The sequence below is a fragment of the Acipenser ruthenus genome, chromosome 2, assembly GCF_902713425.1.
Source record: "Acipenser ruthenus chromosome 2, fAciRut3.2 maternal haplotype, whole genome shotgun sequence".
NCBI lineage: Eukaryota > Metazoa > Chordata > Actinopteri > Acipenseriformes > Acipenseridae > Acipenser > Acipenser ruthenus.
The window spans coordinates 10,613,997-10,633,134 of NC_081190.1; the positions used below are offsets into that span (position 1 = coordinate 10,613,997).

The 19,138-nt window shown below is 39.7% G+C and overlaps 1 protein-coding gene across 1 annotated transcript in view; it reads right to left on the reverse strand.

The window, feature by feature from the left end:
- Positions 1 to 371: 371 nt before the first annotated feature.
- The window catches only part of LOC117403951 (AT-rich interactive domain-containing protein 3A-like), a 115,020-nt gene continuing 96,253 nt past the window's right edge, over positions 372 to 19,138 (reverse strand). The window contains exons 4-8 of the mRNA XM_034901807.2: positions 11,152 to 11,335; positions 10,445 to 10,698; positions 9,903 to 10,187; positions 7,870 to 7,959; positions 372 to 5,165 (exon numbers count right to left, since the gene is read on the reverse strand). Of these exons, the coding sequence (XP_034757698.2) occupies positions 4,969 to 5,165; positions 7,870 to 7,959; positions 9,903 to 10,187; positions 10,445 to 10,698; positions 11,152 to 11,335 (1,010 nt within the window). The 3' untranslated portion in view covers positions 372 to 4,968. The remainder of the gene's footprint in view (positions 5,166 to 7,869; positions 7,960 to 9,902; positions 10,188 to 10,444; positions 10,699 to 11,151; positions 11,336 to 19,138) is intronic.

Here is a 19,138-nt window from a genome sequence, read left to right on the forward strand (position 1 = left end):
ATAATAATAATAATAATAATAATAATAATAATATCCATTTTTATATAGTGCCTTTCATAGTGGACCACTATCACAACGCGCTTTACAGAGGTGGGCTGTGAATGGTGCATTATATGCAGAGTCCCTTGCAAAAGGACATTGATTTAATATATATATATATATATATATATATATATATATATATATATATATAACATTTCTTTTGGAATATTCTTTTCTTATATTTGGGGTATTTTTTTAAAGATGTAATTGATAGACATAAAGGAGTTAGAACAATCCATTATTATCTGCATTTCAAGAGCAGGGTTAAACAGTGTTTTCCATGGAGCAGTCCGCCTTTTGCACAAGAAAGAAGCACAGATCTTTGGGTGTTCCGTTTAAAGCAGCATTTTATTTCTAAATGTGCTACAAGTCAAATGGCAAAGCAGCAGAAATTCTCTTTCAGCTGTTTATCTTCTGTATGTGTGAAACCCCTGAGCACCACAATCCAGTATTCCCATAATGCACTGGATTAATCCAAAATGAACAAGGAAAAAACAAAACAAGAAAAGCGTCATACATAGCGAGTAAAGCCATTATAGGGTCTAACATCTACCAGCATAGCATTGCAAACAATTCCAAAAGCAACAATAAGTACACGTCATTTAAACTATGTGCTATAGTTGTTTTTTTTTTTTCTTTTTTTACAAAGTGAAATAACGTTGCTTTTGATCTTTGGTTCAAGGAATAAGAGATAAACCTTATTTCCTGGTTCACAGTCGGCAACAAGATCTCCGGTGATTGGCAGCGTGTCCCCCACGAGACACCAATGACGTGACTCTGTAGACTGTGCCAGCACTGAAGTATTAACAACTGTCTTGTATCACTAATGTTCAGTGGCAAATCTTCTGCTGCTTCCTTAAATACAGCTCCGGAATTCACAGTCTCGGCCTTGTCTTTTCTTTTTCATGTGTTTTTTTTTTTTGGTTTGATTTGATTCCAAAGGCCACCGTAAAGCTTACACCTTATACAGTACATCCATGAATTTGCTTTCAATTTCATCTTAGGAATGGTCCAAGAATGCAAGTGCTTCATCAGTGAAAGGAGGATCTGGGGTTACTTTCTGCATTTTGGATGGGCCTTATATACAAGTTAATCATAGGTCCCAATTGAGTTTTTACACATTCACAAACACCAACAACCTATAAGCTATCACTGACACATAAGCAAGGATTTACAATCCATGGTATTACCTATTATCAGCACTAGCAACTGTATTACTGGCAACTTAGTCACTTCTTAGATCATTCCTAGTCAGCTTCGGTGAACATTTGAAACATGATATTGTGTACATAAGATATTGTCTATTTTGCACTACCCATACCAAAAACACCACACCGTTACAAAACAACGAATCAGAAACGTGAACAGCTTGCTGTCCTTTTAAAAGCATTCTATATATATATATAGCTATATCTATCTATCTATCTATATATAGAGAGATAGAGGAGAGAGAGAGAGAGAGAGAGAGAGAGAGAGAGGAGAGAGAGAGAGAGAGAGAGAGAGATACAGTCAGTTCTCATCAAGACAAACTCAGACTCGTTACTTCTTATAATATGATTTCACTAGGCGCATTTACAGTGCCATTTCTGATCTGGATCAGTTGTATCGGTGCATTTGATCATGATCAGTGGTGTTCTGTTTACACAGCCATTTGAGCAGGATCAGCTATCAAGCAGCCTGAAGGCTTCGCATGCGCACAGACCGAAAGATTTTAAGAGTTATTTTACCTGTGATATGTTCATTGGGGGAACAAATATATGGGGGGGGGGCAAAGTTCTGTAGGTAGTTATTCAAACTGTTGCAATTGTGTTGGCGGGATAATAAAAAAAAACACGAAGGTCCAGGAAAAATGAAACACATCAAAGTACATGTTTTAAAAAGACGCAAAAAAAAAAATTACTCCAGTAAAAACTTTTGTGCTGTGAAAGAAAGACTTTTGACAGTGAGAAGCTATGGTCAGATTAAATTGAAATGCAACCCAGTACTTTTTTTTTTTTTTTCTTGTAATATCTTTTGTTAGTAATAATGTTTGTAGTAAGTAATATTATTTTATAACACAAACAATAATAACAACGCTTATTATTTTTATAATACGATCCCAGAATGGAAAGAGTGCCGGTACCAGCTTTATATAACTGTTAGGGTAATGGATCATTGATTTACTTTGAAGTACTATTTAAGTGAAATAAATACATTGCTAGATTCGTATGTATGCATATACACTGGAGGGAATGTTTCAGTCTGGCGCCCGCCTTCAAAACAAAGGACGTCACCTCACCACAGTGCATGCAGAACTTGAGCCGGTCGAGAGTTTACACTGGCAGGGTCAAATGCTACCGATGCATCTGATCCTGATCTGTACCATCTCCCCAGAGGTACATTTGATCCGATGCATTTGAACCGGATCAGAAATGGCAGTTTAAATGCAACTACTATAATACGAATTTTGTACAAATCATTTTGGAGCCCCTCGAGGAAAGAACATAAAACGAATAAAACGAATCTCCCTCGTTCAAACAGCTGAGTGTAAAGGATATGGGGAAGTGTATTAACTTGGATCCAGATTAGCGCCTCTGTTCTGTATTTTAGTGCTGTTTTGGGAGTACTGATCCCATGATGCATTTCGACTTGCTATAGGGCTTGCGCATGAATGCAGATTTCAAGTTGCAATGTATACATACTGTATTTTCAATAAAATGTATAATATTTTTCATTGTAATGTAATTTAATTTGGATTTCAGTGATACTGTGACTTCAATAAAAAACTGATAATTACTGATAAGACTACATTTTTTTGCCAGTCTTTTGAAATTTGTATTACTGAGAGTTGACTGTATACCCAATAAAACCTCAGAATAGGGAAGGAAGGTTATTAGTCTCAAATGTCTAAAACTTTGAAACTTGTATTATTTCAAATTATTTGATGTACATGTACTGTTTTATTAAAAGGTCTGCACAGTTATTCTGAGGATTCATAATAGAAAACCAAAGATATGTCAGGAGAGCTGTGTTTAACTATGAAAAGCACATTTATTACAACACCTCAAGATTTGTCATTTATATCCTTTATATACCTACCTACCTTCATGAAAACCTCTGGGTGTGAGAATTACTATTTTTCAGTCACTAATCAGTGATATAGAAACAATAGGCACTCATGTGTGAAAATGTTAGACTACTGCGTGCTTTAGTTAGGCATCTTAAACAACTGCTAAAAAGTACCATTTGTGTTCCTTTTCTCTTACTATTTTAAATTAACTGCATGTGTGTCCTATTAAAGTAATCAATTAAATTAGACAATCACGCATTTGCCTGTTTGACAATTTTCCCAGATTTTCAGTTCCAGTGGTTTGATTTCATATGCACAACAAATCCAAATAACAGATGCAATGGGGTGTTGTAATAAATGTGCACACTACTGTATATATATATATATATATACATATACATACATATACAGTAGAATTCTTTCTATCAAGCCCACTACAGTAGGCTAGAGGTCATGCTTATTGGTACAGTCTATAAAAAATGAGGTAGATGTCCTAGCATAGAATATTCCCTTCTTTGGTATAACAATACATAATAATAATTAAGGAAAATCCAGTGATCTGTGGAAACAAAACTAATTTCAAGTGGCTTTCCAATAAAAAAAGAATAGAAATGAATTGTATGAGGTATATGTTGTATTTCAATTCTTTGTCTTCATTATGTATATACAAGTAGAACTGTGAGGTATCAGGCTGCACAGGTAACTGGTGTTGCTGTTCAAGCGAATGTCAACAAGCAACCTCAGGAAAAAAAAAACCAAAAACAGCAAGGACAAGCTTAACAGAATGAATATAAAATCAAGCACACACACACACACACAGACAGACACACAGACAAACACAGACAAACACAGACACAGACACACACACATACACACAGATACAGACAGACACACAGACACAACACACAGACACGCACAAACATCTTCAACTGTCACACCACCCCCACCCCCCCCCACAATTTTTTTTTTTTTGTCAACTTCTGGGTCTTGTACAAGTGCATTAGTCAACAATGAAAATGCTCATTTGATTCTATTGAAAAGAAAGCCATGTAAAATGATTAATAAGCAGACCCCAGTACTCACTGCAGTTAGTTTCGAATCTCTACACATGGGGCAGGCTGATGATAGACCCCTGTGCAGCTGTTCCTTCAACATTCACTTTGGACAAGCCTATCATTCCTACAAAACCAGCCCCTGCTGGTTGTGAATGTCCCTTTGTATTAATGCCTCTTCATATTCTAGAGACCTTTTCCTGCTGTAAATTCAGCCATTTCATATGACCTGAAATAAGTGATTTATTTTTCTTTGGTAGTAGCTGTTTACAGCAACCTTTTTTTTTAATCAACACACAATGTAAAAAAAAATGTTACTGTATCTCATCCGGCAAATGTCCTCTTCCAGTGCCTGTGACAATACAGTCTTTTGAGAAAAAATTAAAAAAAATAAAAAGCCTTGGGCAGCCACAGCAGTTACGGGACTGCGCACAGAACCCCACTGTCTCGTCACATGCACACACAAAGAGCGGGAAAGTAGTCAGTCAGGTTCTGCGCATCCGACAGCCTTTTGGTTTCCCATGATTCCTTGCAAGCTTCAAAACAAACGTGTGACGTGGTTCCCATGAAGCTGATGAAGCTGATGAGAAATGATCATATATATTATTTTTTTATTTTTTATTTGGGGGTTTATGAGACAGTGTTGAGGTGTTTTTACATGCAACAGTTTTGTTTCCTGCTGTATTCTGTGTCTCGCTGGGAAGCCACCTTTGAAGCACAGAAGTCTTTGTTGTTTTCTTGTTTGTTGCTTGCTGTTGTTGTGGTTGGGCCCGGTTGACTGTTGGATGGTTGGTTACTATAAATGTCCGGGTGGCTGGAGGGAGCTCAGGGCGAGTTGCTGCTTGAAGTCTGTGCAAAGGCTGAAGAGGAGGAGGAGGAGGAGGAGGAGGAGGAGGAAGAGGAAGAGACCGGCTGGGTTGGAGCTGCCAGCCCCGGACAGGACGTTCTCTGAGAGCTGCTGAAGCTACTTCCGTTGCTGCCTGGCACTACTGGAATGACTGGCTTTCGAGCGAAGAGGACCCCTAGAAGGAGAGAAGAAACAAGACCAGTAAATCACTGAGAAGACTTCTCAAAGGAAAACTGAACAGCACCGTCAACCTCTTAATATCCACGGCCTGACAATTTTCAACTGCAAATTAGATGAAGGCCTGTGGCAAAATGTCTTGCAGTGTGCAGTTGCAGGAGTAATGCTGTGATCAATGAAAGGCACACAACAAGAATCCAAAGTGCAAGGAGGTTTATTTATAATCCTGGTCTGGTGACTGTAAATAATAATCCCAGCAATACACAGCAATGTTCTAAAATACAAGTTATTGTGATACAGGTGCAGTGATGTCTGGGTTAGTGCTGGCCTCTGGCGACAGCTTCGGAACGTGTTAGCTGTCTACTAATAATAACAACAAGTAACAATTAGAGACAAACAAACAAAACACTCACGGTACAATAAACACAATACTGTTCCTTCCGGGTCGTTTCTTAACCATAAAAAAAGGAACAGATCACGTCGCTCTGTCCCCTATTTGTACTGTCATGCACAGATTTATGAAGTCAGGTGGTTTTACAAAGAACCACTAGGGGTCTGAAGCTGTACTTTATAACCTCTCTGTATATATATATGTGGGGTCCTACTCTATTAGACCAGATTTCCTGTGCAGTTTAAGGTTTACTTTAGGGTCCCCAATACACTCATCAGAAAGGCCCTTGGCTGCATGTTTTTGGTTAGAGAATAGTATCAATAATAGGATCCAGAAACAGCATTTTACATAACAAAATGAGATTGTTACCCACTCTTCTAAAACCTGTATAGGCCAATGTTGTTCCAGGAATGTTATATTAGAGTGAACGGCCACATGCTGAGAACAAGCACATCTTCACAGCTTTGTGCTCACAAGCTTTATGACATTACGTTCCTAATGACCTAACTGGATAGAGCACACAGTATACAAACAAGACTTTACCAAGCAGTGGAGTTTAATGAGTGAAAAGCCAGCAATCTCTCCTGTAGGTATAGAGACGTACAGTAGCAGGAAAAGCTTGCAGTCGTCTGACACAAAGCTGAATTGATTTCCTGACCTTGCGCTTACCACTACAGTACAGCGCTAATCAAGACCTCAATCCAATCAGGCTGTCCAAGCTGCAACTGGCTTCCAAATGTCATCTTACGCTTTTTATTAAGAGTCTCTTATTACTGTGGATTTACATAGTAGTAACTTAGTAAATACATGTGTACTTACACACCATTACAAAGCTATCATGCATAGCTACAATGCACTTAATGTGTACATCTGTTTGCATGATATAACCTTAATCCTAACCCTAACCCTAACCAGTTTCTGATACAATTGTGCACTTACATATATCGTGCAAAAAGATTTACTCATTAAGTACATTGTAAGTATGAATAATAACATTGTTACCAAGTGTACTAATGCAGGAACAATTGTATTGTGAGGAATCTTGTTTAGCCCCATACCAGTGGTGTTGCTAATGTCTCCATCGTGTCTCTGTGAGAGCTGGGTAAAGGAAACTGCTGAGTGCACAAGCAGAGGCTTGGAGGAGGTTCCTGGATCTACTGTTTTCACACTAATGCCTTATACATTTTCCTGCTTTCCAACATCAAACAAATAGCCTACTATTGTTATCAGTCAATGTGTAAATTCTATATGTAACAACAGACACTAATCAAGCTTTTTCAAATGCAGATTAACAAGATATTTAAAAAGACACTTTGTCAACGCAAAATAAGGAATTAAGTGTAGTGTTTGTTTTGTGGCTTGCATTTGTGACCTCCACTTCATTCAAACCCAGTGTCCAAGAGATGAAGCAGGACACTTGTACTTGTGACCTCCACTTCATTCAGACTCAGTGTCCAAGAGGTGAAAGCAGGGCAGGAACAAGCCCACTCAGTGAGTTTAAAGTTTTTAAATTTGTGAGGGTTCTCGCACCCAAGGCTAGACCATGCAGGTCTCATAGTACATTCACAGGGAATATAAACACCTGGACAAAAAAACATTCTTGCATAATCATTTCTCACTAGATGATTTAGTTGTCTACATTTCTTTTTTTTTGTGAAGTGCATTCTGTCCGTCCACAACACTGCAGACCCTGTGCAGCATTAATTAGGATCCCACCTGAAGCAAAGGGTGTTTAAGTGGGGTCCTAATTCCTGTTGCCCAGGGAGTGAATCTGCAGTGAGGTAGCGGCAGGTTAAATGGGCTTCAACAGAAAGTGAAGTCTGGAAAACTAAACAATGTTCAAAAGATTTCATGAGAGGTAAAAAAATCAAAAGCCTGGGGAATGCTTTTATCCCTTTTAAATGCACTTACTGCTAATGTATTTTCAGAAGCAAAAGACAAGAAAATAAAGGCAAAATGACAAGCCAAAAAAAAATAATTCTAGGGATTTACATGAAACTGGGCCATCTTCCAGCAAGCCACTGCTTATCTCACAGTAATGACAGTCCAGAGCTTCAACACGCGGTGCCAGTCTCCCACTAAAGGAAGTGCTCTTTTTCTTTGCACATTAGACAATAAGCCCCATCGACCCCAACTCAACAAGCCCAATCTTGAGATATTTAACTTTTTTAACACTATTGGACTGGCACTTCATTACGATGGATTTTATAGTGAAGACATCACATTGTGTTGAGGACTAAGCGCAGGGGCGCTGTTATAACTTATTGGATTTCCTGCCTGCAATTACACCAGCAAACGGCCCTCTATTTACCTGTGTAGACAACTCCATTTATTTCTATTGACATGTTGATGCTGCTAATGCCATTGGTAGACAGGTTCAATGCAGTCTCTTGTCTATCATCTGTCACAAAGAGAGAGAGAGAGAGAAAAAAACTCAATATGAGCATTTTGAAAACAGGAACAGAAGCAGCAAGTGGAGATCAGCGAGGAGTCAGCATGATAACTCTCAGGCATGTCAGGACTTTAGCACACTTTATCAAGGGCTTTGCTGCAGCATAGAGTATCAATGGACAGAAACCTTTTCTGCTTTCTTCCACAGCACTCGATCTATCTGGAAAAGCAAACAGCGATGTATATATATATCAAACCTGATATACTGTTGGTCACGAAATCCTTTTCTTGTGCAATTTAATACGGATCAAAAATGGGTATAGCCAATAATGTGTCCTTTTTGAATATCCCATATCAAATTAGTTTTTTTTTTGCACTGGATCAGTATCTATATGCAGTTAATGTAACTGTATTTTCACAATGTCCTCTATTTATATAGAAACACTGCCCTTTCACTTTATAAAGCACTGTGTGTGCAGGGAACCATCATAAACATATAGTCTCAAGTGTGCACAGTTCACGCTTCTTTTAGTTGTTTTTTTAATGTAATTCTCTTGGAAATCATAGGATTCGGACATCCTGTTGTCTTAATTACATCCCGGTTTCCATGGTAACCCCCCAGACTCAACAGTACACAGAAGAAGGAAACGTGGTTGCTCTTCAAAGGCTTGTCATTTCTAGCAGTGGAGATGCTGTGCTTAACCCTGTTGTTTTTCTTTAAGGTGGTAACATTGCATAAACATCATTGGTCCTCTTTTGAAGCAAGCACAAAGGCAATTGTTTTTTTTTTAGAGATTAATAAAAACCTTTTAATTGTATAAAGCTAGCAAGAAACTACCCTGAATAATACATTACTTCAACTAACTACAATAGTGTGCAAATGTATTAGAACAATTCAAGGGTTGTCATTTCCACACAGAATGTATTAATTTACTACAGAAATGAGTTGTTCATTTTTGCAAACTCATGTTACATGAAACTCATTCAAATCTAAAAACACAGCGATTTCTGAGTGTGTCTTTAACGCTAACATTTAGTATGGTTCCCTTTGGCATCAATAACAGCTTGGCATCTTTTTGGCACTGTGTCTGTACTTTCTCAAAATCATTTGATTATATTTTTCTTGAGGTTGTATCCACAGACTTTCTTTTGTACAGTTGGTTCTTTTGTCAAGCAAGGAGTCCAATACAGAAGCAATGGGGTGTTCTAATAAATTTGCACACTACTGTATTACATGAAAAGATTGCAAAATATCAAAGCTGCAAATTGGTGGAGAGCCTTTAAACAGTATGGTATAGCTGTGCTTAAACCAAATTAGAGAAGTATGATATTGTGACAAACCGAGGGGCACTAATCAATGAACTGCTCCTTCTTGCAGCTATAAGTTGATAATTGCCAATTCTTTATCCTTACAAATACTGCATTCTCCCTCTGAAAATTAGATTTTGCATTAACAGGTGCTTTATTTGTTCAAGAGGCCCCCATTTGAACCGTTAACCTTCTGGTTACAAGCCCTGGACTTTAACCACTGGACCACACTGCAATATATGGATATACACAGTAATTAGAGACACAATGTAAAGTGTTACCGATGATTTTGAGTAAATGTACCCACTTGAATCCATTTCATTGCAATTACTGGAATGTTGTGGTTTAGGACATAGCATGTGTTAGGGTGCGTTGACCTGAGGTCCGGAGCTGCTCTTCTGTTCAATCTGCCTTCCATAGACAAACATAACCTGAGCTAGATCAGCAAGAGCCTTTATAGAAGTAAGAGCTGGGGCCATCCAGTAAACAGGCACTAAGGATCAGGTTTCTTTTGCATTTCAGACAATATACCGCTGTGCACTAGATGGTGCTGCCGCTCTCTTTGGCTGATCCAGCTCGGGTTACACACAATGCATCTGTGACAGGCAACTGCAACCGCAGAGTAGCTCCTGAACTCATACCTACCTCTGTTGTTGATTGTGATGTTCATGGGGAGCTGGGAGGCCATGGCGAGCAGGTTCTGCTGCAGAGCGTGCTGCATGAACCGCTGCTGTTCTTCAGCCATGAGCATCATCTTCTTCTCTGGGGGCTCTCCGGACTCCAGCTTCTCTCTCAGCTGCTCCAGAGCCACTGCCTGTGCCTGAGCGGACGCCTGGGCTGCTGCTGCCTGGGCTGCGGCGATGTGGTGTCCAGCCAGGGAGACAGGGATGGCAATCCTGCTGGGCATGCCACTGGAGAGTATGGTCTCTTCTGAAACAGACAGGAGACGAGCATGACCTTCACAGAAAACACCTTCATCAGCATGGCAGTCACTCGGAACAGCAAACACGTACTGTATTTCTAAGAAAGTGCAAAGGCAAATTGTGTCACTACTGTATATAAAAAGTGGCGAATAAATATAGCATTCACTGCAAAGCTTCCTATTGTTTTTATTATTACAGACTGCATACTGAAAATAGATGTTATCAATGCACACTGCTGCAATCAATGCAATGCTCACACATTACCTTTTTTAATGGTGGACATGTGACTCATGTGGCTCATGTGGCTGCCATTGTGAGTTGCCATGGTGATGGCAGGCATTTGAATCTTTGTGGAAGAGAGGATGCTGGGGGTTCCCACGGGGGAGTAGTTGAACAGGGCCGACCCGTAGCTCTGCCGACGGCCTTCCCTTCGGTTACTGTCGATAGCTGCCTGGAGCTCGCCTGGGGAGCTGAGCCCCCGCTTCTCACATTCGTAGGGATAGAGGTACTTCATGTATCTGCACAACAACCAGGACCAATGTCACTTCTCTTTACACATCACTTCGTTTTACTGGGCATTATATTAACAGTTAACAACTCGTTTACTAACACCTATTTAAATGTTGTTAATATTATACCCATTAGAAACTCAAGAAGACATTCTGTTGAGAAGCTTGTCAACTTGACTTAATTTTGACAGCTGTGCAAAATTTGGACCAGTTTGTTTTCTGACTGGAAAAGATATTAAATTATATTACAAAACTAGAAATGAACATTTATGAACTTGCCAGTGCAGCTGCACAACTTTTCTTACTAGTTTTGTAACATTTTATTTCTTTAAAAAATCTTTGCTTTTTTTTCCACTTTAAATTGCTCTCCATGCTCCCGATAATGTTTTGGTAAAGCCCTGTATAAAACGCACTTTGCAGGCAGTGCCGTGCTTTCTCCCCCCCAGTCTGGTTGCTACTCACTGTGTTCTCAGTGTGAAAGCTGCACTGGTGATGGAGGTAGGGAGGTGTAGCCCTTTGGTGATCTCGCGCCATATCTTCTTATTGATGACTTCCACTAAGCCGCCTTTCTCTGTGACAAGCTTGTACAGAGTATAGAGATCTAACACCTGCTTGGCCATGATAGGAATCCGATTAACTGGAGTCCCTGCAGAAAGGAGCAGAACATTCACAATCAATCCCATGTACTCCAGCACACATGGACAGCCCTCACTGCTGGAGTGAAGGACCATTAATCTGCACTCAGTAAAATGTCTAATAGCTCTGCTCTTTTGCCCCTTTTTTAAAGCTGTGACTCTTACTAAAGAGCAAGCAGCTTCGGAATGACATTGTCATTGTTTTCTTCAGGTGCCCCCTTCCCTTCCCTTTTCAGTGTGGCTTGCAATTACTCAGATACCGCGTTTCTATTATTCTGCTCAGCCTGTGTCACAATTTCAGGACATTATAGTGTGTCCAGATATCACTCTGTGTACAGAACATGTGGCACAATTCTAATGGTAAACCACCACAGTTCCTGAGTGCGATTTTTGTTTTTGTGATTTAATACGTTGTGTGTAGGGTTATTATTAGAGATAAGAGTACGCTCTCAAAACTATTTAATCCAAATAAACTCTTACACCAAATCTAAAACAAATAATAATTAAAAAAAAACATCTAAAGACTGAGCTGTTTATTCCTGGTTTGTGACTTTATTAGGTGCACTGCCCCCTCTTAATGTGCTATTGCTGATAGTGATTTGGAGTATATAGCGTTGAGAATCTAGTCCACAATGTCATACAGTTTGCCCAGCTTCTCTTCACGGAGCTCTCGGACAAACTGCACACAATAACATTTAAAGACACCCCTACACACAATACTGGAACTTGTATCACTGGTTTCCTGTGTCCAGCAGCACAAGGTGAAACAGTGTATTGCACATCTCCCAAGTCAGTTAAAGGTAATGAAAACACACCAGTGAGATGCAGCTCGTCAAGTTCTAATGCGGGTCACTCCCATTTCGATAGTCTCTCAGGTCTACAGGAAATATGACTCAGTGTGTGAAAGGAAACACTTTCCATGTTAGAATCCAGAAGAGCCCAGTGTTCCCTGCAAGAATGTATGAGGGTGAGTGCTCTCCGAGCCCAGTGTAATTTATCTCTGTCACTGTCAAAGAGCTCCATTCACACAACACTGTTAGTAGTTTAACATCGTGTGTGTGTGTGTGTGTGTGTGTGTGGGTGTGTGAGAGAGTGTATGCAACCATTTACACCGACAGAACACTGGGATTCTAAGATTTGGAGCTCATACCATTCTTCTTGACCTTGTTGGAGAACCACATTTTTGCTTTGAGACACAAGGAAGAGAACTGTACAGGGGCGAGGGGCTGAAAGGAGGCTTAACAAACGAATTGAGCCAAGACACAAAACAATTACATTCAAGAGGGTCAGGGAGGTACTTGAAACAAGCAGACTTCCTCTTTCAAGTACAGAGAGTTCGTTTTCTCTCGTAGCACCAGAGAAAGGGAACTGCTACAACCCAGAAGTGCAGATTAAGCTAAACCGCAGACAATTTCTTATTTTTAGACCTTAAGCCCACAGTGTGCCTGGATAACAAAGAACTGGTCCTGCAAGGATCCCTGTGTCTCACACACGAGAGACACTAGAACTGCTGGCCTCCTCTGAGGATGATTTGGAGTCTTCACTGCCATTCGAGCTAAGTTTCCTCTGCCCAGTGTTGCCGTCCAGAGGGGCATGTTTGTATGCATTTTTGTTGGACACCGTACTATTGTCTCTAGTAATCATTCCCACCAACACTAAGACACAAACTTGTTAATTAATTAGAAACCTGTGTGTACATTTGGAAGGTACATTTCAACACTGATGGGACAAAATGTACAAAATTTTTTTTCTGATTATTATCAATATTCTTCTTATTATTATTAATGCCTCATTTCCAATGCCTGGCGCTCCAGGCTTCGGCTGCCCACGGCTAGCCGGCAAAATCAAAAGAGAGTTTCGGTGCCAACCGGGAGCGCCAGGCAGTGGAAACGGGCATAAGTGTACTTAAACATATAAAGAATCAGTAACATACATTTATATAATAAATACAAATACACTGTATATCAATAATAATAATGAAGCCTTCTCTATTAGTTCTCTATCACGCCACAAGTTCATTTTTATATCTCAGCTTTTCAATCGGATTTTATGTTTTTGACCCTCAGAACCTGAGAATGTTTTATTGACCCTTCTTGGTTGTGAGCTAAAAAAAAAACATTACAACTATCCTGAACCTAAAAGGCTCCCGGCCTCAGCCTCAGCCTCAGGTTAGCTGTGAGGACCCAGCCTTGAATTCAACTTCCTCATTTTCAGCCAATCTGCCAGCTAGTGGTTTGAAATATGCTTGTATAAGATTCTCATTCAGTGTTGAAAAATATCTTCATTCATTATCATTCATATGCAGAATCACAACACCATTTCTCTGTTAAGATATACATTCTTTACATTCTTCACATCACAGTTAAACAGAGCAGGCCCACTAAATCAGATCCCCTTTCTGTGCCAAATTCATTAACTGTACACAGCCACACAATTGCAGTAATGATTAAGATGGGTTTTGTTTTATAAAATTACCAGCAATCCATCGTAGCCATTAATTATCTGATTCTTAACGAACACCCACATCTTTTTCACAATTTAAATCTCACTATCAAAGCCCAGTAAATGTGCTGGGGAGGTGAGTTCTTTTGTGTGGATACTACAATGGTTGACCCTCGGATAATTAACCTGCATTTTGCTGATAGAGTTCTATTGTGCCCATTGGATTTACCATAATAGCAATCAATAGCTGGGAATATACTGCACTCAGCAGCATTGCACGCTGTACTGTGGAGAGAGAGGACTCCGAATACAAAAACAGTGCAATTAAACTCTGTAATTACCTGCTCGTTTCGCCGGCCTAGCATGCCAACAGAAAGATACAGCCAGCACTCACATATCCGACCCTATGAACTTCTGACTTTAGTGACGGTTATTAGTGACGGATTATTTCATTTTGGCCCGTTCCAATCCTTGTCCATTTTTCAGGGAACACAAAAAAGATACAATATCAAAAATACATGTCTGAAAAGACTGTGTTTTAAAATAAGTAGGGTTCCATTTAGATGTACTGTATTGGTTTTGTTGGTACAGTACTATTTTTTCAACAGAAGTAGTATTTTAATTCAGAACGTTATGATTCAGAAAATATCACTTGCCAAAACTAAAGAGTTGACATGCGGACTGTAATACAGTACATACTTTTAAATCCGGTACGTATTGTAGCAGTATGTAAAATTTCCCATTAACGACATAACAGCAAAATGAAATCAAAATGCTATCCATGCACAGACCTGCGTAAAAAGTAAAAGGCAATGCAATTTAACAAAAGCAAAAGATTACAAAAAACAACACAGTTTCCAGAATTAAAACAGTATCCCAAGTCAGTATTCAAAATTGCAGAATATAGTGCTTGATAAGGCCCTAATGTCACAGTTCACTTGTAAATGAAAATGCACAAAAGCAACAAAAGATCACAGATAAAAAAAAAAAATACATCACAGTATCTAAAAGTGTTTAATGATTAACTGTTACATTACCCTAGCTTGTCTCGTTTGCTTTGTTTTGGCTGCATTTTCGTCAGGTGAAACTGAAGGAAGCGCTGTGTAACTGCACAATATAAGACAGACTGATTTGGCATTAGAGAGAATAAAAAAAAACAAAACACAGGCTATGATGGCTATTCAGATAAATTGTAACATTGAAGAGATGGGCTTTGTATCAGAAAACTGGTGACAGAGTCGGAAATCCGTGTGATAGGTAAGTGCATTCATTTGTTACTGGTGACAGAGATAGAATGATTCTTGGTGATAAATCTCCCTCCCAACCTGTGAGGGCGCTGTGTAAAGGGAACAGAGTGCCCTGGACTGGATGGCCAGACAATTCATTCCCAAAGTTAGATGGAAGTCAGCCATCTAGAAATGGGGAGGAGCTATGGTACACTAAATCATCGACCCGGAAGGGAAATGATGTGGCAGCCGCAGATTGGAGGAGCGGTTGCACTCGTTAACCAAGGGGTCATGATTGACGGTACAAAAGGGGACGTAGTGAAGTGATCTGTTCCTTGGTATGGTTAAAAGCTGAACCGGAAGGAGAGCCTGTATTGTAATCATGAGTGTTTTGTTTGTTTTGTCGTGTCTAAGGAACCACTTTGTTTGTTGTTATTAGACAGCTGAACACGCTCCGGAGCTGTCGCCAAAGGCCAGCACTTATTATTATATGTTTATTTAGCAGACGCCTTTATCCAAGGCGACTTACAGAGACTAGGGTGTGTGAACTATGCATCAGCTGCAGAGTCACTTACAACTACGTCTCACCTGAAAGACAAAGCACAAGGAGGTTAAGTGACTTGCTCAGGGTCACACAATGAGTCAGTGGCTGAGGTGGGATTTGAACCAGGGACCTCCTGGTTACAAGCCCATTTCTTTAACCACTGGACCACACAGCCTCCTCGACCCAGACATCACTGCACCAATTGTTCACGAATAAACTGTATTTACACCACGGGCACCATAGCCCTCTCTGTGGACTTGTGTTTGTGTTTTGTGTTACGTGTGGGTGTTAAAGATCGGGACTATTATTATTTCGGGACCAACCCGTGGATTAAAACAGAGCAATACACGCCACTGTATTGCCTGTTCTCATTATTATTATTTACTGCCTTTTGTCATCAGACTTTGGATTGTACCAATAAAACACCATTGCACCTGGATTATCGTCGTCTGTCTGTTTATTGATCACTGCAGCACTCCTGATCTGCACACTGTTAACCACTTTGCCACAGTTACATATATAATGGGGATTGATTTTATTCTTAATACAAGGGTGGTAAAATTCGACTGACGTGTATCTGGGTAATGGATTTCCAAGTGCTGACTGTATTATTATAAATAAAGATTTGGATATGCTGTCCTTGAGGCTGGATTCCCATGCATGCATGGACAGGTAACACAATTCAAACAGGCTTTCTGGTTTTGTTTTATATATGAAGGGCAGGCAGTGCAGTTTTAAAAATCATGTATGTCATGTGAACTATTATCAGCGCTCTATACAGTAAATACATATATATATATATACACACACACACACACACACACACACACACACACACACACACACAAACATACATGATAAATTCTGAAGTAAAATCATGTGAAACTAACTGAATGAGGAGATGATTTTTCAAGCATACCAATACATTTCGTAAGCAAGGTGTACCAGTGGGGTAAAACAGGCAATAAATGCCCTTCCCAGTCACTCTAAAGTCCTAGAAAAATGATTAAATCTGGGGCTACCACTGCACTTGAGAGATGGGTTGCTTAATAAGTCTGTTGCATCTATTTGAAGAAGACGATTGTATGTTCAGGCATACCAAGACATTTCAAGAGTGAAGGTGAAGTTAAACAAGGAACCAACAGCAACCAGTTCTGAATTCAGTTTAGTGAAAGCATGGGAATACATACAGTATAGGTAAGCATAGTAAAGCCCAGAGGTATGGTAAAGCATATTAAAAACCTGGCAAACTACAGTATGGTAAATGCATGGTGCAACCACCAGACAAGCATGGGAAAAGTGCAAAATGACTTTTTAATGGCAAGCAAACGTTATATTTCCTGCAATGTCTAGTTTGCAAAGCCTTCCAGTCTGCCAGAGCCGCAGTCACTCACGGGTGACCTGTGTGACTGCTGAAGGAGCCCTGTGCGGCACTTTTGCAATGGAGTTTGTGAAGAGCTGTGTTTTTAAATGTTAGGGGAACAAAGGTAATTATGGTGTCGGCCACTGGCCTCCAGCAATTTTTTTTTTTTCATGTGGGCCCCTGCTTTCAATACAATACCTGCTCTAAACGTGGATTTCTTTGGAGCACTAATGCCGTCATACAGTATCCTCCAACAGTGAGAGATGTGATTGAAGTGGTATTTTCATACATATGGAGAGATGGAAGTCTGTACTGCATGCCACCTTTTCTGAATTCAGTTCTAGTGCTGCTATGCCCACTCCTATAAAAGTTTACAATAGTAAAAGCACAGTGAAAGCACGGGAATACATGGTCTCATGGAAAGCATGGTCTCTTTACAAACACACTGCCTCTGTATTGACGCTCGTTTTCCTATACTAGCTCTAATGTTGGTTCAGCAATGTGCAAGGAATGATTTTAGGAGAAATGACATTATTGAGGCAAACACAGGAGGCAATTCCTCTCTATACATTATTTTAATCAGTAATAAGAACATGATTTTTTTTCTTTGAAAAGGCCATTCCATCTCTGTACCTAAAAAATGAGATTTACATCATTTCTCATCCTGATGCGACATCTCTCTGTCTCTCGTTATAGAAGACAGCATTCTGAGTATTTAACAATCTAAGATACATGAGTGCTGAGCTCCCTTTCATTATATTACGAAGACGGATAGAGGTCTTGCTAAACAAAGAAATCCTTAACAGTAATATCTACCACAGACATTAAACATTTATAAAGAACTCAGAGCAGACAGTAGGAATCTGGTTTCGACTGCATTAGCTACAGACACATTGTACAATGCTAGTAAAGACAGTGCCAGAAATTCATATTTGGCACATTAATGTTTGAGTAAGTATTAGGGCTGATAATTTAAATCTGAATGACTGTGTGGAACATCTGTTCTACATATTAAACCCCAGGAATGTGTTATGCAATGACGACTGCCCAAACTGGTCCAGGATTAATTTACCATTGCACTGGCAGAGGACTTGTCATTATGTTTTTGTCATGTATTTGAAGAGCACAGCTGTGACACTAGATTGTGAAACTCATTATAATTTGTCCAAGACATGCTGCCGGTGGTATGGATGCACAAGGCCGCCCCTCTGGTCTTCATCTTCCTGTTGTTTTAGTTTGCAAATAGACACAGACTCCTCATTTCACACACTGGCACACCCAGTTAATGGCCGTTTCCTACCAGGACATGATTTTAAAGAATTTGAGCTGAGTGCGCTTTCATTTCTGTTCTTATTTCATCTGCCTAAACTCTCCTGCACATAACGCTGTACTAACCATCTTATGACTGAGTGTTTAAGGTCATGGATGATTGAGAAATCAAGCCACATTAAAATCCAATGACACTAAAAAAGGCAAGATGTTATTTTACAAATGAGGCATGAAAGATATTGGGTAACTGGACCTGGGGTACAGATATTCTTCTTTTCGGCGGAACTTAAGAAAGTGTACGAACGAAAGGAGGCCATTCAGCCCATCTGATTAATCCAAGTACTCTGTAGTCTGGTTTTAACGGATCCCAATGGTTCAGAATGGTTAGGTAACCCATTCCATAGCCTTACACCCTCCTAAGTCTGTCTTCTCCACTCAGTTTCCAGCTGTGACTTCTGGTCTCTGTGCTGTGCTGAAAGGACAGGGTTAACTACGTCAGCTCCTTTTTATGAATTAGTAATGGCAGACACAGACACAGAAAAGCAACGTCAGTTTCTATATCCTACTCAAAAATGTCCTTTTCTTTTTTTAATGCGAATTGAAATAATTGTTGGTGTCACACCACCGTATTTTGCTTGGGTTATGAACTATGTTACAGCAAATGCTGTTGCTCAATAACCAATATTTGTATGTTGACTTCACAGGCAATTTCTTCTCTTTTTACCTCCTGTAATGAGTGAAAGTGGTTCTTTCCAGCTCATTCCCTAAAGTCCAGTCGCATCATTGATAACACCCATCTGGTTTCAGTCAAATAATCAATATTCTATGAGGTTCCCAGAAATGTCAAAGTATTGACGGTAAACAGGTCAGGGAACTTTATGTGTGCGTGTGTGTGTGTGGGGGGGTCAATATTACGCACGTTCCATTTTAGGATAATTGGGAAGTAAAGGGTTCATTCACTGCTAACTTA